Source organism: Colobus angolensis, unplaced genomic scaffold, assembly GCF_000951035.1.
Source record: "Colobus angolensis palliatus isolate OR3802 unplaced genomic scaffold, Cang.pa_1.0 Scaffold161, whole genome shotgun sequence".
Classification (NCBI taxonomy): Eukaryota; Metazoa; Chordata; class Mammalia; order Primates; family Cercopithecidae; genus Colobus; species Colobus angolensis.
Genome location: NW_012114722.1, coordinates 6,746,198 through 6,764,730, shown reverse-complemented (window position 1 = coordinate 6,764,730; position 18,533 = coordinate 6,746,198). Strand labels below are relative to the sequence as shown.

General features: G+C 35.5%; 1 protein-coding gene across 3 annotated transcripts in view; it reads left to right on the top strand.

The window, feature by feature from the left end:
* Positions 1 to 18,194, top strand: part of FAM133A (family with sequence similarity 133, member A) — a 40,735-nt gene extending 22,541 nt beyond the window's left edge. Inside the window, exons 1-3 of one of the 3 annotated variants that reach the window (XM_011937277.1) lie at positions 1,703 to 1,811; positions 3,809 to 3,898; positions 15,239 to 16,519. In XM_011937277.1, the coding sequence (XP_011792667.1) occupies positions 15,342 to 16,088 (747 nt within the window). In that variant the 5' untranslated portion in view covers positions 1,703 to 1,811; positions 3,809 to 3,898; positions 15,239 to 15,341 and the 3' untranslated portion in view covers positions 16,089 to 16,519. Of the gene's footprint in view, positions 1 to 1,702; positions 1,812 to 3,808; positions 3,899 to 15,238 lie in introns of those variants that run through there. The other 2 variants (XM_011937275.1, XM_011937276.1) reach the window with 2 other exon arrangements.
* Positions 18,195 to 18,533: the final 339 nt, after the last annotated feature.

The following is an 18,533-nucleotide window of genomic DNA, read 5'->3' as shown; positions in this document are numbered from 1 at the left end:
TGAGAAAGATATTACATGCTTGTTTATAATGGTTTCATATGGAATATCTTTTGATGCAGTAAACCACATTGAAAATATTCTCCAGTTAATATAACACAATGAAAAACTTCTGCCATGGGATTTTTACAATTAATAGACATTATACTAAACATTCTTGAGATCTCTTTAAAAGTTGATTGCTTATACTTTAAAATTCGATGTATTGTGTGAAATCAATTCAAAGGGTCAGAAATTCAAGGTGAAATTAGGAAAAATTTAAATCCCCAGTAAGATAAAACACTTGCAAAATTAACCCAAGAGATGACTGGTGAGCAGATAATTCAATTTGGAAGCACCCAGAGTTTTGATTGAGTCTGAAGGAGACACAAATATAAATTGATTATAAATTGAAAAAGTGAAATCTAATCATTTAACAGGAGAATGAATTATCAGAAAGAAAACTCCATTAGGGAAAATCAGAGAGGTGGTTGCAGGTTTCCAGCACTGTCTAGGAAAGAGAGTGTCCTGATTAGTAGATTGGAATATTCCAGTACCCATCTCAATAATGGAGATGGGTAAGTACATCAAATTAAACCTTGAGGCAGTGATCATTAAAAAAATCTACTGACTCCCTTTTTAATGATTCTAGGCTCACCAAGGAAAACTCTGATTATGATTTTAATGTATGATATCCATACAAAAGTATGTATATCCTCTAATAGAGACAGAATATGCTGGTTATTAAACTACACATTCCTGTGTTTATAATATTTACCAGTATAAGCTATTGCATGGGCATTCTGATTTATACTTAAATATCTTATGACTTTAGATAGGGAGAATTAGCCTCACTACTCCCGGTACTACTAGGACACTGACAGAATAGCAGTGTCAAAATTGGAAGGAAACAAATATATCTATATAGAAGGACATGTTGGTGACAACATCCATCTGTTTGCAATTGGTAAAAGAACTAGGTGATGATAGAGAATATGCATATTTTTCCTATTCTCTGTATTGTTTTAATGGGAAATTTTTCCTATGGCAATGGTTTTCAGACTTTAGTTTCTGAAGACTTTTTTTTTTTTTTTTTTTTTGAGATAGAATCTCAGCCTTGTCACCCAGGCAGGAGTTCAATGGCACAATCTCGGTTCACTGCAACCTCCGCCTCCTGGGTTCAAGTGATTCTCCTGCCTCAGCCTCCCAAGTAGCTGGGATTACAGGCGCCCACCACCACCCCTGGCTAATTTTTGTATTTTTAGTAGAGATGGGGTTTTGCCATGTTAGCCAGGATGGTCTCGAACTCCTGGCCTTAGGTGATCTGCCCACCTCGCCTCCCAAAGTGCTGGGATTACAGGCATGAGCCACCATGCCTAGCCCCTGAAGACATTTTTTAAATTCCTAGGTCTTATTCCCAGAGATTCTGATACACTTGGTCTGGGATGAAACACAGGAATCTGCATTTTTAAACATCGCTCTGTATAATTCTCATCCTGAGGGTTAATGAACTATGAGCAGCACTCTGATATAGAGGAAAACTAAAGGTTGGTTCACTGCTGGGCAAAATATCATGGGTTTCTGTTAGGTTTCTGATAACTGACTGAATTGAAACATTGTAACCAGTTCTAAGCCTGTGATTGGTCAGAACTGTGTATTCAAACCACAATGAGCATTGCGGAAGTAGCAGGCAGCTTGATAAGAGTGACTGATTTGGGTTCGGGCTAGGGCAAGACAAAATGGCTGCAGTCTTCACCGCTCTATGCTTGGAGGTGAAGAACAGGAAATAAAATCCTTTGAGGGGGCCCTTGCTGTTCTATAGGAGAAGCAAATAGGTAAGTGTCAATGGCAAGGAGTAGCCTGGGAAAGAGAATCCCATTAAAATCGCCATCATCTTCTCATAGCCACCTCAAAACAATTTAAGTAAAAACAACTTGCCTCTTAAGGAAGTACAAGTGTCCTTTCCAGTGTCCTTTCTCTCCAGATTACTGCCTCTAAAACTTCTCTGATACAAAATCTTGGAGCTTCTTCAAGAGATGAGCAATTATTTAATTGAATATATGCAGTTAGAATAGGATTCCGGACATAGAGGGAGGGGAAACTAAGAGCTGGAAATTGCTTAAGAGTAGTATAGGCGGTCGGGCGGGGTGGCTCATGCCTGTAATCTCAGCACTTTGGGAGGCCGAGGCGGGCAGATCATGAGGTCAGGAGATCGAGACCATCCTGGCTAACACAGTGAAACCCCGTCTCTATTAAAGATACAAAAAATTAGCCGGGCATGGTGGCGGGCGCCTGTAGTCCCAGCTACTCGGGAGGCTGAGGCAAGAAAATGGCATGAAGCCGGGAGGCGGAGCTGGCAGTGAGCCGAGATCGCACCACTGCACTCCAGCCTGGGTGACAGAGCCAGACTCTGTCTCAAAAAAACAAGAGTAGTATAGGCTAGGGTTACAACCAGGAAGTGTCCGAGCTAGCGTTTGAATTAATCAGACTTCAAAAGTCTATATACCCCTTCCCTTGATTTTTCTAATTTTAATGTGTATAACAATCAACTGGAGTCCATGTTGAAAATGTAATATATATATATATATATATATATATTTATATATATATATTTTTATATATATATATAAAATAGGCAGGTTAATATATTAAAAATAAAAATATGTTTTTAATAAAAAAAAGGCAGGTGGTCAGTGGGTATTATTTGAGAAACATTTTTTCAGAGCGAAGTTGCTCAAACTTTTTAGTCTCAGGATTCCTTTATGCTGTAACACATTACCAAGAACCTTAGAAAGTATTTGTTTATGTGGTAAATAATATCTGATATATAGTAGCTACTGATAGTTGTGGTATTAAAAGTAAAACTGAGAAATGTTTACAGTATTTAACCCGTTTGAAAATACCAAGAATAAACCCATTACCTGTTAATCAGGTAACATTTTATGAAATATAATTTTATTTTCCAAATTAAAAACATTTAGGGAAAACAAGATATACTGTCGCGTATTTTTACAAATCTCCTTAATGCCTAGCTTAATAATTCTCTTATCTGTTTCTACATTCAGTCTGTTGTGATATGATATTTTAGTTGAAGTATATGAAGAACATCAGACCTTACAAAAACACATGGTAAGAAAAAGGAGAACCTTGGAGACTCCCTGAAAGGATCTTGAAGATCCCCATGGTCATGGGACCATACCTTGAGTCCCTGTTTTGTAGGAATAGCTGTTTTTACTGTCAGAGAGTTCTATATTCATCAGGTTTTTTTTGACAATCAAAGTTTAGAGAAACTGAGGATCATTAAAAATGAATTTATTTCTTAGATTACTTAGGGTGGGGAAAATTATTTTATAAATATTACCGCAGTCACTCTTTCATTAATTTACTTTATTAGGTTTAAAGTACTATTGAAATATAAAAAAGAAGTGTAGGTGATGGGGAATAATTTTGTTTAAAGAAATTGGGTTTTAGAATAATGATTAGATTGAGGGTAGAGTGGTTTCAATAGGCAGTGAGGAAGGAATACATTAGGTAAACAATTATAGGTAGAAAAAGTGGGAGAGCAGGGACCAATCTATAGTTCTTTGTAGTAGATAGTTGTTTACAATTGAATAAATAACAATAATGGTAAGAAAGTGCTAATTGTAACTTTCTAAAAAGGGTGATTAATTTGCCTGATAAAACAATATTTTGTTCTGGTCACGCACCTCTTCAAATTTTCTTACATTTTTCGTGACTCTAAGTTTTAGTTCTGTAACCTAAAATTTACTGCCATGTTAGTGCAATAACTTTGACAAACATTATCTTATTTCTCATTTTTCTGTGATAAAAGTGGAAGAACCTGAAAAGGAACTTAGAAAGAAGCAGCTGGGAAAGGTGAGAGGAAAACCTAGAGTGTGTGTTATCCTGGAAGCCAACTGAGGTAAGTGTTTCAAGGAAGAGGGAGTGATCCACTCTGTCAAATTACAGTGATCCATGAGGTTAAAATGAAGAATAATCATTGATCATGAGATTTAGTGACATGGAGGTCATTCATAACCTAGACAGGAAAATTCCCTTGGAGTGGTTGAGGTGAAAGTTCCATTGCTATGAATTCAAGAGAAACTGAGAAGGAGTTGAAAACTTTTTGTAAGTAGCTATTTCCAGGAGTTTTGCTAAAACAGTAAGCAGAGAAATGGAGCAACAGATTTTAGAGGAAATGAGGGTAATACAGGTGGTTTCTTTTGGTTTATAAATGAGATAAATAATAGCATGTATTTTTGCTTATTTTTTTGAGAGCTTCAGTGGTGAACTCTCAAGACAATCCTTTCCTCATAGAATCCATGATCTAGTTGGGGGAAATTGTGTTAAACAAATGATTACACAAATAATTAGAGTATAATTACCACACCTAACTTTTTCAAGGACATCAAGAAAGACTTCCCTATGTAAATGATACTAAGGTTGCACTTAGGGAGGGAATAGTACTTGAAAAGGTATTGGGCAGAGGGAATATGGCCTATCAGGGATACTGACAGAAAGAAGCTACTGAGCCTGAAGTATAGACAGAGGGGAGAATGAATTTGGCAGAAGATAAAGAGGAAGAGTTAATCAGTGGCTAAATTATTTAGGTTGGAGTTCATAGATTTAGTTAAGGTCTCTGGTTATTATACCATGTACCTTAGGGATTCTTGACTTTTATGTGTTTGGCGTAACAAAAGTAAACTAGCCAAAACTGAAAGGTAAAAGATGCGACAGAGAAAGCAGAAAGGAAAGGTGAATTGCATTACCACTATTCGTACTGCCACACACATGACATTAGGCCAAGTCTATCTGTAGTTTCATCATCAATTATTTTTTCTAATAAATACTAAATGTATTCAGTATTCACAGCATTGAGATATTTCTGTCTAACTGATCAAATCATATAGTAAGCAGGTCCAATTTGTTTGTTAATATGACCAGTAACAACAGATTGTCATTCCCTACCTAATATCTTCCAGTGACTTTCTTTTAATCTCTTAAAAATAATATATTTTCCAACTTTTTCTTATGAAATTTTTAAGCACTTGGAAAACCTGAAGACTAACACCTACATACCCACAGTAGAGTCAAGAACTGTTATCATTTTGTTCTATTTGCTTTCTCTGTTTTGCTGCATAATTTGAAAGTAAGTTACAGACCTCATGATGCTTCATATGCATATATCGCAGCATATTTTGCCAAAAAATAAAGGCATTCTCTGTAATCTCAGTATTATCATATTTAAGCTACTTAAAGTATTTTCCTATCATCTAATGCCTAATCAGTATTAGATATCTTTGATGCCTGCACCCAGTTTTTAACAGTTTAATTGGAGTTTTTATACCATGATAATTATTTATTGTAGGTGTACAGTTTGATGATTTACTGCAAATTTACAAAAGTTGTACAGCCATCATCTTAATCTGAGAACGTTTCATCATTCTAGAAAGAAGTCTCTGATACATGTTTTTTTTTTTTTTTTTAATTGAACTAGGATTAAATCACGGTTATAACTCTTTAAAGTTTTTTTCCTAAAATAATTTTTCTTTTATTCCATGAAATTTATTTATAGAAGAAATCAGCTATTTGTTTTATGGAATCTTCTACATTCTAGATTTATCTGCCTGTTTTCTCATTATGTCACTTAACTTTTTCCTCTATCCATCCCCCAACTGCCACTCCCAATATTTTCTATTAAAGTCCTGGTTAAACTCATTCTGATATATTTGGAATAAAACCCAAATTTGCTAATTATTTTCCTCCTCTAAAAAGCAAGCCCCATAAAGCCTTCTCTAACACCAGTGTGTGGTTCACAGTAGGATCTCAGTAAAAATTTGTTGAGTGAATGAATGAATCACCTACATTTAGATTATATATTTTTGCCATCCAGTTTCAACCTCAACTTAAGACATTTTTCCATTTTAAATTTTCTCCCTCTGAGGATGAATACTGAGTGATCCCTCCACATGGTTTTTCAAATCATGCCAGTTATGGAAATGTAGTCCTTTTTGATTCCAGTATGATAATGATAATATTAATTAGCACAGTTTTTGATGCTTCTGACCATTCCATGCTATTATTTTCAGTAGCCATCTATAATTTAGTTATGTTAACAAATGTACTCTGGCCTTTGGATTTTAAGGACATGTACATATATATAGACATTTCTAATGTGAGAAAATCTAAAACTCATATAAGTATATCCAGCTTCAATAAATAACTGTATTACTTTTGGCTGTTTCTCAGCCAGTATATTTGCATCAAATTCTCTGTTCTGTTTTCAGAAATACATTAAAAAATTTATGTGGGAGTGGCAGTTTGCAGAAGGCACTGATACATGTAAAACCAAGTAATGCTATTTAAAGCCATGCACAAATAGATATGTTTTGAATTATGTTCACTGGGAAAAATAGTAAAGAACTCCCCTGGTATTTTGCTTCCTATGCTTAAGGCCTTATCTTTGATAAGTTGTTAGAAGAGATGACAAGTGTATCTTGGCACAACTAGATGCTAGGGAATTGTTGACATATTTTAGATTGCAAATCAGTTTGTATGCACAGTATATTGCCTCAAAGGGCATATTATGGTCCTCTACTATAAAATATATTGCTTTAGTTTAAAACTAAAATGTAGATGAAATTATAAGAAATAAATGGAAAATCCAGTTTGATCTCACCATGAAAGTTTGAAATAATTTTTCTTTTTTTTTTTTTTTTTTTTGAGACGGAGTCTCGCTCTGTCGCCCAGGCTGGAGCGCAGTGGCCGGATCTCAGCTCACTGCAAGCTCCGCCCCCCGGGTTTACGCCATTCTCCTGCCTCAGCCTCCCAAGTAGCTGGGACTACAGGCGCCCGCCACCTCGCCCGGCTAGTTTTTTGTATTTTTTTAGTAGAGACGGGGTTTCACCGTGTTAGCCAGGATGGTCTCGATCTCCTGACCTCGTGATCCGCCCGTGTTGGCCTCCCAAAGTGCTGGGATTACAGGCTTGAGCCACCGCGCCCAGCCTGAAATAATTTTTCATTTGCATACTGGTCAAATCAAAATAAAATTGATTTTAGGTGTTCAGTGCTGAACAACACTAGCTTAATAAGATTGTAATTTGAAGAACCTTGTCAAGGATTTCTACAAAACTTACAAGACATTTGTTAAATAAGAGCAGGGACAATGGGCAGAGAACATAGGGCAAACCTTATTTGTTTGGGGTGTATTTTTATATGAGTAGTCATATCACACAGATGGAAAGAAACTAGTATTTTATTAGATTTGTTTCATGTAAGGTGACCCATGGAATAGAGGGGCTGGAATTTTCAGGACTCTAGGACATTTTGGTTACTTCATGTATAGTCATATCCCACTACATCTGAACATAGTGCTCTAGAGCAAAATCTGTTGTCAAGAAAGAATCAAGAAAGTTGCTAGTGAGTATCCAAAACATATGAAATGCATTTTCAAAACAAGTACCTTCTTGGAAAATGCATATTTGAATTTGGTATTTATGTATATAATGGTTTTCTACAGAGGATTTCCTAAAGCATTGACACTGGAACTATAGAAACTGTTGTTATTTAGTTCATGGCTTCTTGACTAGGGTAAAGTGCTAAAGGGACAAAGCTTGTGAATTTTACTCTTTTTATTAGACTATACTCTTAGACTTTCAAATAATTTCATAAGTATATGCAGGACAGATCCATTCCTGCTACTTGAGAAATAAATGGACTTTGTCGATGATGATTCAGTCATATCACCTAGATGTCCATTATAGTCAACACAGTATTCTATATATCATCTTTAAATAATTCCTGTCTGGTGCCAAGTACTTAATTTAAACTTAATATGTGATTGAATGAATTGAAAACATTTTATATATTTTGTAGCTCTGTCCATTGAGAAGGCCTAGAAGAAACAATACCCAATAGCAATGAGCACACCCAGTGCCAAGGTCTTGTTTCCTATTATAGTAGTAAAAGGCACCCGGGCTCTGAAGAAATGGCTGATTCTAGGGCTAATGCAGGGGTTATACAAAATTATACTGGAGCATCTTGTAAGAGCCAGCAGGTAAGGGAGTACTTAAGAAACAAAATGAGGGAGTTAATGTCAGAGGGACACAGGAGCTAACTAAAAGAGCTTTCCGTGGCCAAAGCTGGAATAGTTTAAGCAACAAAATAAAATTGTGTTGAAATATTACCCAAAGTATAAAGTTAATAATCATAAATCCATACTGGTATAAAGAAGTGACTTAACACATGGGGATAAATGGAAAAATCTCCTGTACAGATGCGTTCCAGAAAATTTATGTGGGGATATCGCCATCAAGAAGTTGGAACGTAACTTCCCATTCTGTAAGTGTGGGCTGCACATGGTGACTTTTTTCCCAAAGAGTACAGTATGGAAATGGGAAGAGAATAGTCTTAGAGTAGAGAAAGCTGATAAATACTACTTTGGTCAGGTGATCAAAGTTAGTAACCTTAGTGATAAGTTAGTAGTACATACCCTTGATATGATGTGATGAGAATGGTACATTGCCTTTGTGTTATTTCTCCCAAAAACTTACAATCTAAGTATAGCTACGATAAAAAAAAAAAATACTAGACAAACCCAAATTGAAAAGCATTCCAGGCTAGGCACTGTGGCTCACGCCTGTAATCCCAGCATTTTGGAAGGCCAAGGCAGGCGAATCACTTGAGTCCAGGAGTTCGCGATCAGCCTTGGTGACATGGCGAAACCCTGTCTCTAGGAAAAAATACAAAAATTAGCCAGATGTGGTTGCACGTGCCTGTAGTCTCAGCTACGCAGGAGGCTGATGCAACAGAATCGCTTGAGCCTAGGAGGCAGAGGTTGCAGTGAGCCAAAATGGTGCCACTGCACTCCAGCCTGGGCAACAGAGTGAGATCCTGTCTCAAAAATAAAATAAATTAAAATAAATATAAAATAAATACTCTATAAAATAAATGTCTGATGATTACTCCTCAAGACAGTAACAGTCGTCAAAAACAAATTCCTCTGCCACAGTTCAGAGGAGTCTAGGAGACATGATGCCTACTTGTAATATGGCATCTTAGATGGATTCCTGGGACAGTAAAAGGACTTAGCTGAAAACTAAGGAACTTTGAATAAGAATGGACTTTAGTTAACAATAGTGTGTCAGTATTGGTTCATTAGTTGTGGTAAATGTTCCATATCAATGTAAGATATTAATGGTAAGAGAAACTAGATGCAGGGGATACAGGAATTCTCTGTACAATATTTGCAAATTTTCTGTAAACCTAAAACTATTTTAAATAAAAAGCATGTTTAAAAAATACATATCACTTGATTGGCATAAAAGCTAAACAATAGTGATGATGTGTTTTTCTGAATACAAAATTCAAAATGTCTTACTATATTAAGGTAAATGAGAGGGTGAAGTGCTCATTTCTTCAAAACAAACATTTGACAAACATTTATACTTGGAGCTTCTACCCTCTCACGTCATTCTTTTCTATCTTATCACTTCCATCTACAATATTTTGTTGCTTCTATAAGCTTTCAGATGTCATCCTTAAGATGGCAGAGACTGACTGTTTGTCACTTGACAGTTCTGTAGAGGGAAGAAAGAGGAAGACATATTTTAAGTTCTCACATTTTCCTTAGAATGACAAATGCTCCATGACAGAACTATGCTGGAGGGAATATACATGAGAAGAATTGTTTCCACACTGCACGGTTTTCTACCATGTTGATTCCAGTCAGGATAAGAGTGATCATTTCTGCTTCAGAACAGTCATGTTGACAACTAGAATAGGATGTGCTCATGCTTGGCTTTTATTTAGGAAAAAAAGGATGTTATATTACACACCATTGCTAGAGCTATGTATTTCATGGAAATTATGATATATGATTAAATTTTCCAAAAAACCCTCTTTATTTTTCATTTATCCTATGACTTAGATTGCACTATTGTTATTTTCTGTATTATCATCCAATGTGAAATGGCCAAACATATTGCGGTAATTAAAGATATTGTTATATGTGAAGATTATCGTCATTTTATAATTTGACAGACCCATTCCTATCTTAAATCCTTTATTTCTAAGATACATTTGTTTCAGCAGCATGGTAACTTACATGAGCTAGTGTGAATAAAGAACATTAAGGATTTTTTAAATAGGAGCCTCATCCAAATGCCCAGATATTTGCGGAAGAGTTGAATGTTTCAGATTAAGGCTTAGAGGAATTGCCAGCTACTTTGAAAAAGATATTTCAACTCAAATTTATGTATCTGTGAAAATTTATCTACAATTATACATCTCAGTGAAAATTCATTGGAATCATTTATAATCTTTAAATGATGTAGAGGTGGCCTTTAAAATAACTAGTTTTAGTGATATTTGTGGTAGAAACTACATTGTGAAACATTAAAATATCTTTTCTGTGAGCTTACATTTATATTGACATTTACCTAAGTATGTTTCATAACAGATGGTATAATCACTTTCAAAAAGGAGAAATTGAGATGATTACTAGTTTATAAAAGTGATATGAATATTTTGCACTGTATTCAGCTTGTCCTTTGTACCTCAAGGCCTTAGCATCTGATATTCCTTCTGCTTGGGTCATTGAATCAATTTTGGCTCTTTTATTACTCCCATCCTGTTTAACTGCTTTTTCTGGCTAGCTCTGGTTTATGCCACAAGTCTCAGATGATATGTCAGTAATTCAGACTTGACCTTCCCTTCTGAATCAGGTCTCTGTTTCTTTCATAGCATCCTGTACTTTTCCTTCATCTCCCCAATCATGATTATGATTATATACTCATTTGTTTCATATTTGTGTAATAACTATTACCTTTACTAAACTGTAATATCCATTGCATAGTATCTGGCACATAATATATGATCAAAAGGGAATTGTAAGAATCAATGAACAAATATTATTATAATATCCAGATTACTAGCATGATTGTCACAATTTACATCTAACCTTTATAGGATTTTAGCATATTTCATGAAAATAAGTAGACATACAGAAAATCAAGTTACTCTTGTTCTATAATAGAAATAGAGAGGGTAAGTCACAATGCTTTTAAAACAGAGTATTTGAGCAAGAGACTTTGTTGGTGTTACTTTTTCTCTTTTCTCAATATAATTTATCCTCTAGGAAAGAATCATACAGATTCTTCAGTTCAGAATAACTCCAGCAACACTTACGTGGTGACAACACCCTCTCCCGTTCTCTGCTGTTACTCCAAATTTCAATTACTGGTCTCAAAACTCCTATCCTATCTTAATCTTAGCAGACAGACGACCTTGGCACCTACCACTGAATGAAAATGAAGGCTATTATGTGAGAAATACTTCATCTTTCTCCCTTTTACCTCCTACCACCCTCCAAAAAATCCTGCATCCATTCCCTTTCTTTATTCTTTGCCTCTGCTCTTGGGAAAATAAATTCTTTCTACCTCTGAGTTTAATTTCATTCCTTTCTGTTTTCTCTATGATATTGCCACATTAGCTATTTCTTCTCTTACCTATGTTTTTGAAACATGTTTTCTTTGTACTTTATCCTTCTAGATGCCCTATGAATATGCTCAAGTTTCTTTCATGTAAAAAAAATCATAAAAGAATTTTAACTCCGCATCTTTCATGGTTGCCTTCTTATCTCTTTACTTTCTGTATTGACTGTGTCTGTGTACTCTAGGTCTCTGCATTCTCCTTTCAATTCAGTCTTTTAACCCCCTGTCACCTGGCTTCTGCCTTTACCTCTTAGTTGAGATTGCATTAGCAAAGGTTACTAATGACTTCTTAATAGCTAAGTATAATGGACATTTTCAGATCTGAATTTGACTGATCTGCTGCATTTAATACTGTTGTCTATAACATCTTTTCTATTTTTATGAATTTTTCAAAGGTAAGGACAATACTTGCTTTTTGTAGAAAATTTAAACATTACAGAGTCATAAGGATTCTTACGCTTACCTTGTAACTTTATTCTCCCTGTGTTTCTGTGACTCTTTTCTGATACTGGTCCTGCTCTTACCACTCTGGCTAATTTCTTAGCGTATACTTTGTAGGTTTTTCATTCACTGCCAACCCCTTGCATGTTGGTGTTCAGTTGGATCCAGTGCTCAAACTTTTTTTCATTTGAAATTTCCCTGCAAAGTAATTTAGTTTTCTCTCATGACCCTAGCTATCACTCAGTGACTGCCAGCTCAGTATCTCTAACTCAGATCACTTTCCAAAGTGCCAATACCCATACATCCTCTTTCTTACATGCATAATTGTTCATAAATCTCATAGACACTTCAAACTTCAGGAGTCCAAAATGGAAACTAGAACCATTTCTTGAAGTCTGTGCCATTTTCTCTATTACCTAGTCATTGCCATTGCCTTTGGTCTAATGTGTCGAGCCAGAGCCTTACCCCATATTCCTTTCTCTTTTTCACCCTTTGTATCCAATTTGTCACTAATTTCAATAGAATCTTCTCAACATGTCTCATATATTTCTCAGTATTATCATTCACAGTGTCACTGTTTGAGTTCAGACTCTTTTATTTCTTGTCTACATGAAAACTTAAGTGATCTCGTTGCCTTCTGTCTTAACCTGACTTCAGTCCATCTTTTACTCTGTAAATAATTGTCCTTAAACACTCAAATATGACCGTATCATTCTTCTGCTTAAAATAATGTCTCCCCATTAGCTTCACTGTAAATCCCACAGGAGAGATTCCAACCTCCTTAGCATACCACCCAAAGCCTTTGTTAAATGGCCTTTGCCTATCTTTCTAGCTGATGTCAAGACTAGGTCTCAAGGAACTGAAATTAGAATGGATTATTCTATTGTGTCAAGTAACAGAAAGAAGCTGTCAGTTGAATATGAACTGAAGTATTTAAGAGTTTCAGATGGTCAAATCAGAGACATGATGATATTTGAGAGTAAAAATGAAAATTACAGAAAGACCTAAAAGGGCTGCCTATAACTAAAGAGGAAGGAGCATAAGATCAAGAACACAGAAAATAAGGTGTTGGAAACTATCACCAAGAGTCACTGAAATGTCTATAGCATTGAGCTTATGATGGGTTGGTATGCTAGGTTGACTTAAAGGATCAGATTTAAGATGGAGACTGATAGAAAAATCTGTGATATGTCTGATCATCTTTCTCTTCTATATAAAATACTTTATTGGCTCCCTATCAACTATAGGACAAAATCCAAGATTTTCAAATGACCTAAGAGGGCCTCCATATTTAGGCTTCTTTTTATCTCTGCAAACTTACCTCCTTCCCCCTGCCCTCTTGATCTTTAAGTTCCATCAACACTAAATATCTGCTGCTCTTTTCTCATGTTTCTTCTGCCAAGATTGTCCTTAATTTCCTCATTTTCTGGGTAAATGCCTGTTCATTCTTTAGGACCCTAAACAGACATCACCACCTCCAGGACGCTCCCCCTGAATCTTCCTCACACCCAGAGTTACCCATCCATCCATCCATACATTTATTTGTTTGTTTATTATTGAGAAAATATTTATTGAGTGCTTAATATGGGCCAGATTCTATGTCATGTAATGGGAACACCATGGTGAATAAGATAGGCCACACATGACCTTTAGCAGTGGTTACACGTATAACAGAATAATCAGAAATAAAATAATTACCAATTTCATAAATGTTTTGAATAAAAGAAACAATGAACTGTCATACAGAAAAATGAGGATGAGCGGTAGACAGAGAGGCAAACCACTTTAGTATAAGTTTAAGCCATTAAAAGTTGTTGCTCTTTAAACTGTTTGCGTCCCATAAAATAGTTTTACATAGTTTAACCTAATAGTTGACTTTCTTTTTTTTTTTTTGAGACGGAGTCTCGCTCAGTGGCCTGGGCTGGAGTGCAGTGGCCGGATCTCAGCTCACTGCAAGCTCCGCCTCCCGGGTTCACGCCATTCTCCTGCCTCAGCCTCCCGAGTAGCTGGGACTACAACCTCGCCCGGCTAGTTTTTTGTATTTTTTAGTAGAGACGGGGTTTCACCATGTTAGCCAGGATGGTCTCGATCTCCTGACCTCGTGATCCACCCGTCTCGGCCTCCCAAAGTGCTGGGATTACAGGCTTGAGCCACCACGCCTGGCCTAATAGTTGACTTTCTAAGGAATTGACATTTAAGCTGAAACCTAAAGGATGAGGTGGAATTGGCCATGCTGGCTAAACCTATAATTCAGCATGTTTCAGGAACCAAATGAAAAGAATTGAGAAAAAGAGTGAGTGAAACAAGACAAAAGTAAGAGACAGAAGTAGGGCACATCATGTAGGACCTTATGGGAGATTGGATTTGATTTTCATTAAAATGTAAAGCCACTGGAGTTTTTTAAGATCCGTCTGTTTACAGTGTGGGACTAGAATAAAAGGGAGTAAGGGTGGAAAAATGCTATTGAGAGGTTGATGTAAGGAGACAATTTGGTGTTGCCTTATTTGTGCAGAGTTGGGAATCAGGCTGCCTTTGGTTAAATCCTGGATATGCCATTTATTAGCCATGTTACTTCATGTTCAAATTTTGAGTTTTACTCAAATTCTCTAAACCTTGGTTTATCTTTCTGTGAAACAGAGACAATGATAGGACCAACTTCATAGGTTTGGCCTTGAGATTGAATGAGATAATCCATTGCAAACACTAAGCAGTCCTTGATGGAGAATAAACACTAGCTAGGTACTAGAGATTAATAGCCCAAGTGAGAGATGATAATGGCCTGGACTAAGTTGACAGTATATTTGGAGACAAGTGAATGGATATGAGGCCTATTGTGGAGGTTTAAATATCTGGATTTAGTAATGTACTGGATTTGACAGTTGAGGGAGAAGGATTTTTCAATTATGACTCCTGGACTTCTGTCAAAAGGAGTGGAGAGGGTTGTGTTGCACTTTCCTGAATTGGCGAAGGTCTGTGTGGTACAGATTTTAGTTATATAAATTTCTCTATATATATTATATAAAGCAGGAATGAAATAAAGGAAAAAGGTAAGTATCATACAATGTTGGAGAAAATGGCTATTAAATATTTTAGGGGTCTCTCAGAATCTTGCATGAGGCACATGAAACACTTTTAGTTTATATTATGTTTATACCACAGTGTCTGTAATATTTAAAATTTTTAAATGTGTATATTGTTTGCTCCCATGGTATAAGATTTTGGAAATTTCTACTGTACTATGTGATAGGCAGTGAACAATTAAGCGTATATGTTTCTTTTGTCTTTATATTAAAGTTGATTTGTAATCATTCCATCTGCTTCTCTTACAGAATGGAGCTTGCTTGATATTTCTCTAGATAAAGAATTTAAGGAGAGTATCTATCTTTGTTCTCTTTGGCAACTGAGAGTCTGCCCTTGGAAACATCAGGCACCATGGGGAAGCGGGATAATCGGGTAGCCTATATGAATCCTATTGCAATGGCCAGATGGAGAGGCCCAACTCAATCTGTGGGCCCAACAATCCAAGATTATCTAAATCGACCAAGGCCCACCTGGGAAGAAGTAAAGAAACAATTAGAAAATAAAAAAACAGGCTCAAAAGCATTAGCTGAATTTGAAGAAAAAATGAATGAAAATTGGAAGAAAGAACTTGAAAAAAGCAGAGAGAAATTATTAAGTGGAAATGAGAGCTCATCTAAAAAAAGAGAAAGAAAGAGAAAGAAAAAGAAGAAATCTTGTCGGTCTTCGTCTTCTTCATCAAGCTCTGATTCTTCAAGCAGTTCTTCAGATTCTGAGGATGAGGAAAAGAAACAAGGGAAAAAAAGAAAGAAAAAGAAGAACCGTTCATACAAATCATCCCAAAGCTCTACGTATGAATCAGAATCGGAGAGCAAGGAGTCTGTAAAAAAGAAAAAGAAGTCAAAGAATGAAACAGAGAAAGAAAAGGATATAAGAAGCCTCAGCAAGAAGAGAAAGAAAAGTTATCCTGATGATAAACCTTTATCATCTGAGTCCTCATCTGAATCAGATTATGAAGAAGATGTGCAAGCAAAAAAGAAGAGAAGGTGTGAAGAGCGAGAACAAGCAAAGGAAAAAGTAAAGAAGAAGAAGAAGAAACAGCACAAGAAACGTAGTAAGAAGAAGAAAAAGAAGTCTGGATCAAGTCACAAGTCAAGATAACATCAAGAAAAAAAGCAACAGTGAGTTTGCCGAGTTTCCCTGTGTTAGTAGAATTATTTCTGGACTTTGAGTTGCCTATCAAATCCCACTGTGCCAGAAAGGGGCATAATGGCTGCTGGCAACTTAAATATACATTTTTCTTTGTTTGCTTGTCCTTCCTTCCAATGGTTAATTCCTCTGAGAGCTAAAATTCTGTTGTCATACCAGTGAATAAAATGTTTGAAATTAAAGTAAAATGTGTTAGATAATGAATAACTTTGACAAAAAAAAAAGTGTATCTAAGGTTAAATGTATTTAATTTGAATACATCTTTGAAATATCATCATAAGTGAAATATAAACGTAATTTCCAGACAATTGTAGTTGGTGTTTTTGATGCAAGGACTTAATATTGATGTCTCAAATTCCTTGCTTTTGTAGATAAGTTTAGTTCATTTTACTTTTTTCTTTAATGAATCTTTGTTTACATGGGGAAAGAGCATGTGGGGTGGGAAGGGCAAGTGTTTGCTAATCACTGTGGCTAGCTGAATAGTGTGCCTTTGACTCTTACACATCCTATTTTTGCCAGAGCAGCAGCTATCCTTTTCTTACTTTATGAAATTCTGGGGTGTTGTATGCTGCTTCAAGTGAACAAGAAGGACAGAAGTTTACAGCATAAGTAAGCCCCCATATCTATGAAATTTACCTCTTCTTCAGTACTGTTTACTATACAGTACTGAATAATATTTAGTATTACAATATTACATGATTTGAAATAACTTTATACCCATTTTCTATGGGAATCATTCTAAACAGACCCTGATGTTTTTTGATTAAGAAATATTCTGAAAATTTTTTTGCATGTTTTATACTGTTAAGTTTTAATTATCTGACCATATTCTATATAACTGGTGATCCTTTTTTAAGATATGATTTATGCTTAGGATATAAGTTTCAAGTTTGTAGTTTCTTAATTTTGCTATATTAATTTCATTACGGTATTTAATTGCACCCTTGCCAAAATATTTAGCATGTGAAAAGGTTTTTTTTAAAAAAAATATGTAATGCCTTCATATTGAAGCTGGTTACTGTACGCAAGTTGAGTGCCAGACCTCTAGTACGCCGTGTGTTACATGAAACTACTGCCAAAATCTTAGTAAGATTGTTGTTGAAAAGATTGTTGTCTTAAGCATTAATATTGAATTTATATAGAAGTTAAATGTAGGTGATAATGACATCATTGATCTTCCTGTGTCCATATTTTACTACAATTTGGTGCCTTGTATCTGTTGCTGATTCACTTTTACCACTAGTGTAAAAATAAGTGAAAAAATATTTTTACTTTACATTTTTATATATCAGAGTAACATAAATTATAAATTTGTGTCTCAAAAACCACCTGTGATGGAGGATGTGCTAATTGTAATGTCATAGGTACAAAGTGTTTTGGCATGATGAAAGGCTCAATAGCTATTGTTTTTAAATAGCAGATTTTATCTCAGCTACCTTCAATCACAAGTAAAATTATAAGGATAAAAAACATCTGCTACATAAATAACATGTTGGCTTGCCAAATTTTTTGCATTGGAAATACTGGAATCTCTCATTAGGGTTCTTGGAACATATAGTGATGCCATGTTAGATCACCTCGGAGCTTCATAACTTTAGCTTTTTCCTAAAAATATATGTTTATGCTGATAAAAACTATTACATTTATGAAATATTTTGTATCCATATAGAGTTTTTGAGAATTGTTCATTAAAATGCTTTTTATAAGCTTATATTATTTGTAGAATATGGCAAAAGCATTTACAGCTCATTGTATATCTATCTGCTCCCATTCACTTCCAAACCTCTTGTAGTTAGGCAATACCATTTGACTACTTCAAGCAGAGGGATTGTAAACAGAAGTGATTTTCTATTTCTATTTTGGACTGTAAAAAGTTCTGCATGACCCTCCAGTTTTCTTTTGCCTGTCATGGTGACCTGAATGCAAGATGTTCCAAATGGCATACTTACAAGACGGATGCAACCTGGATCCTTAGGTCGCTATTTAGAAGGGACCTGACTGGAGTTCTGATGGACTTGCAGTACGTTTTTTAAATGTAAGAAATAAACTGTTATGTGTGAAACCACTGAGATTTGGGGTCTTTTTATTACTGCAGAATCACCTAACCTAATCTGACCAATAACACAGAACTCTAGAACGTCTATTTCATTATTTACATAAAATGTCTCACCTTCTTGTATCACATTCTTCTGTAGTCTACAGATTGACTCAGAAGTGATATTTATGCCATAGTAGAAGGAAATACTCGTTTTATTTGCGTTGGTTTTTGTGTAATGATTGAGGGAGAGAGTGGTCTACCATATTTCATGCTTATCAGAAATGCTGCCTAGGAAATAAAACTACATTATTCTGTTGATTGCAGTAAAAAAGTTCCAGTAAAGTGTTTGAGAAGGAAAT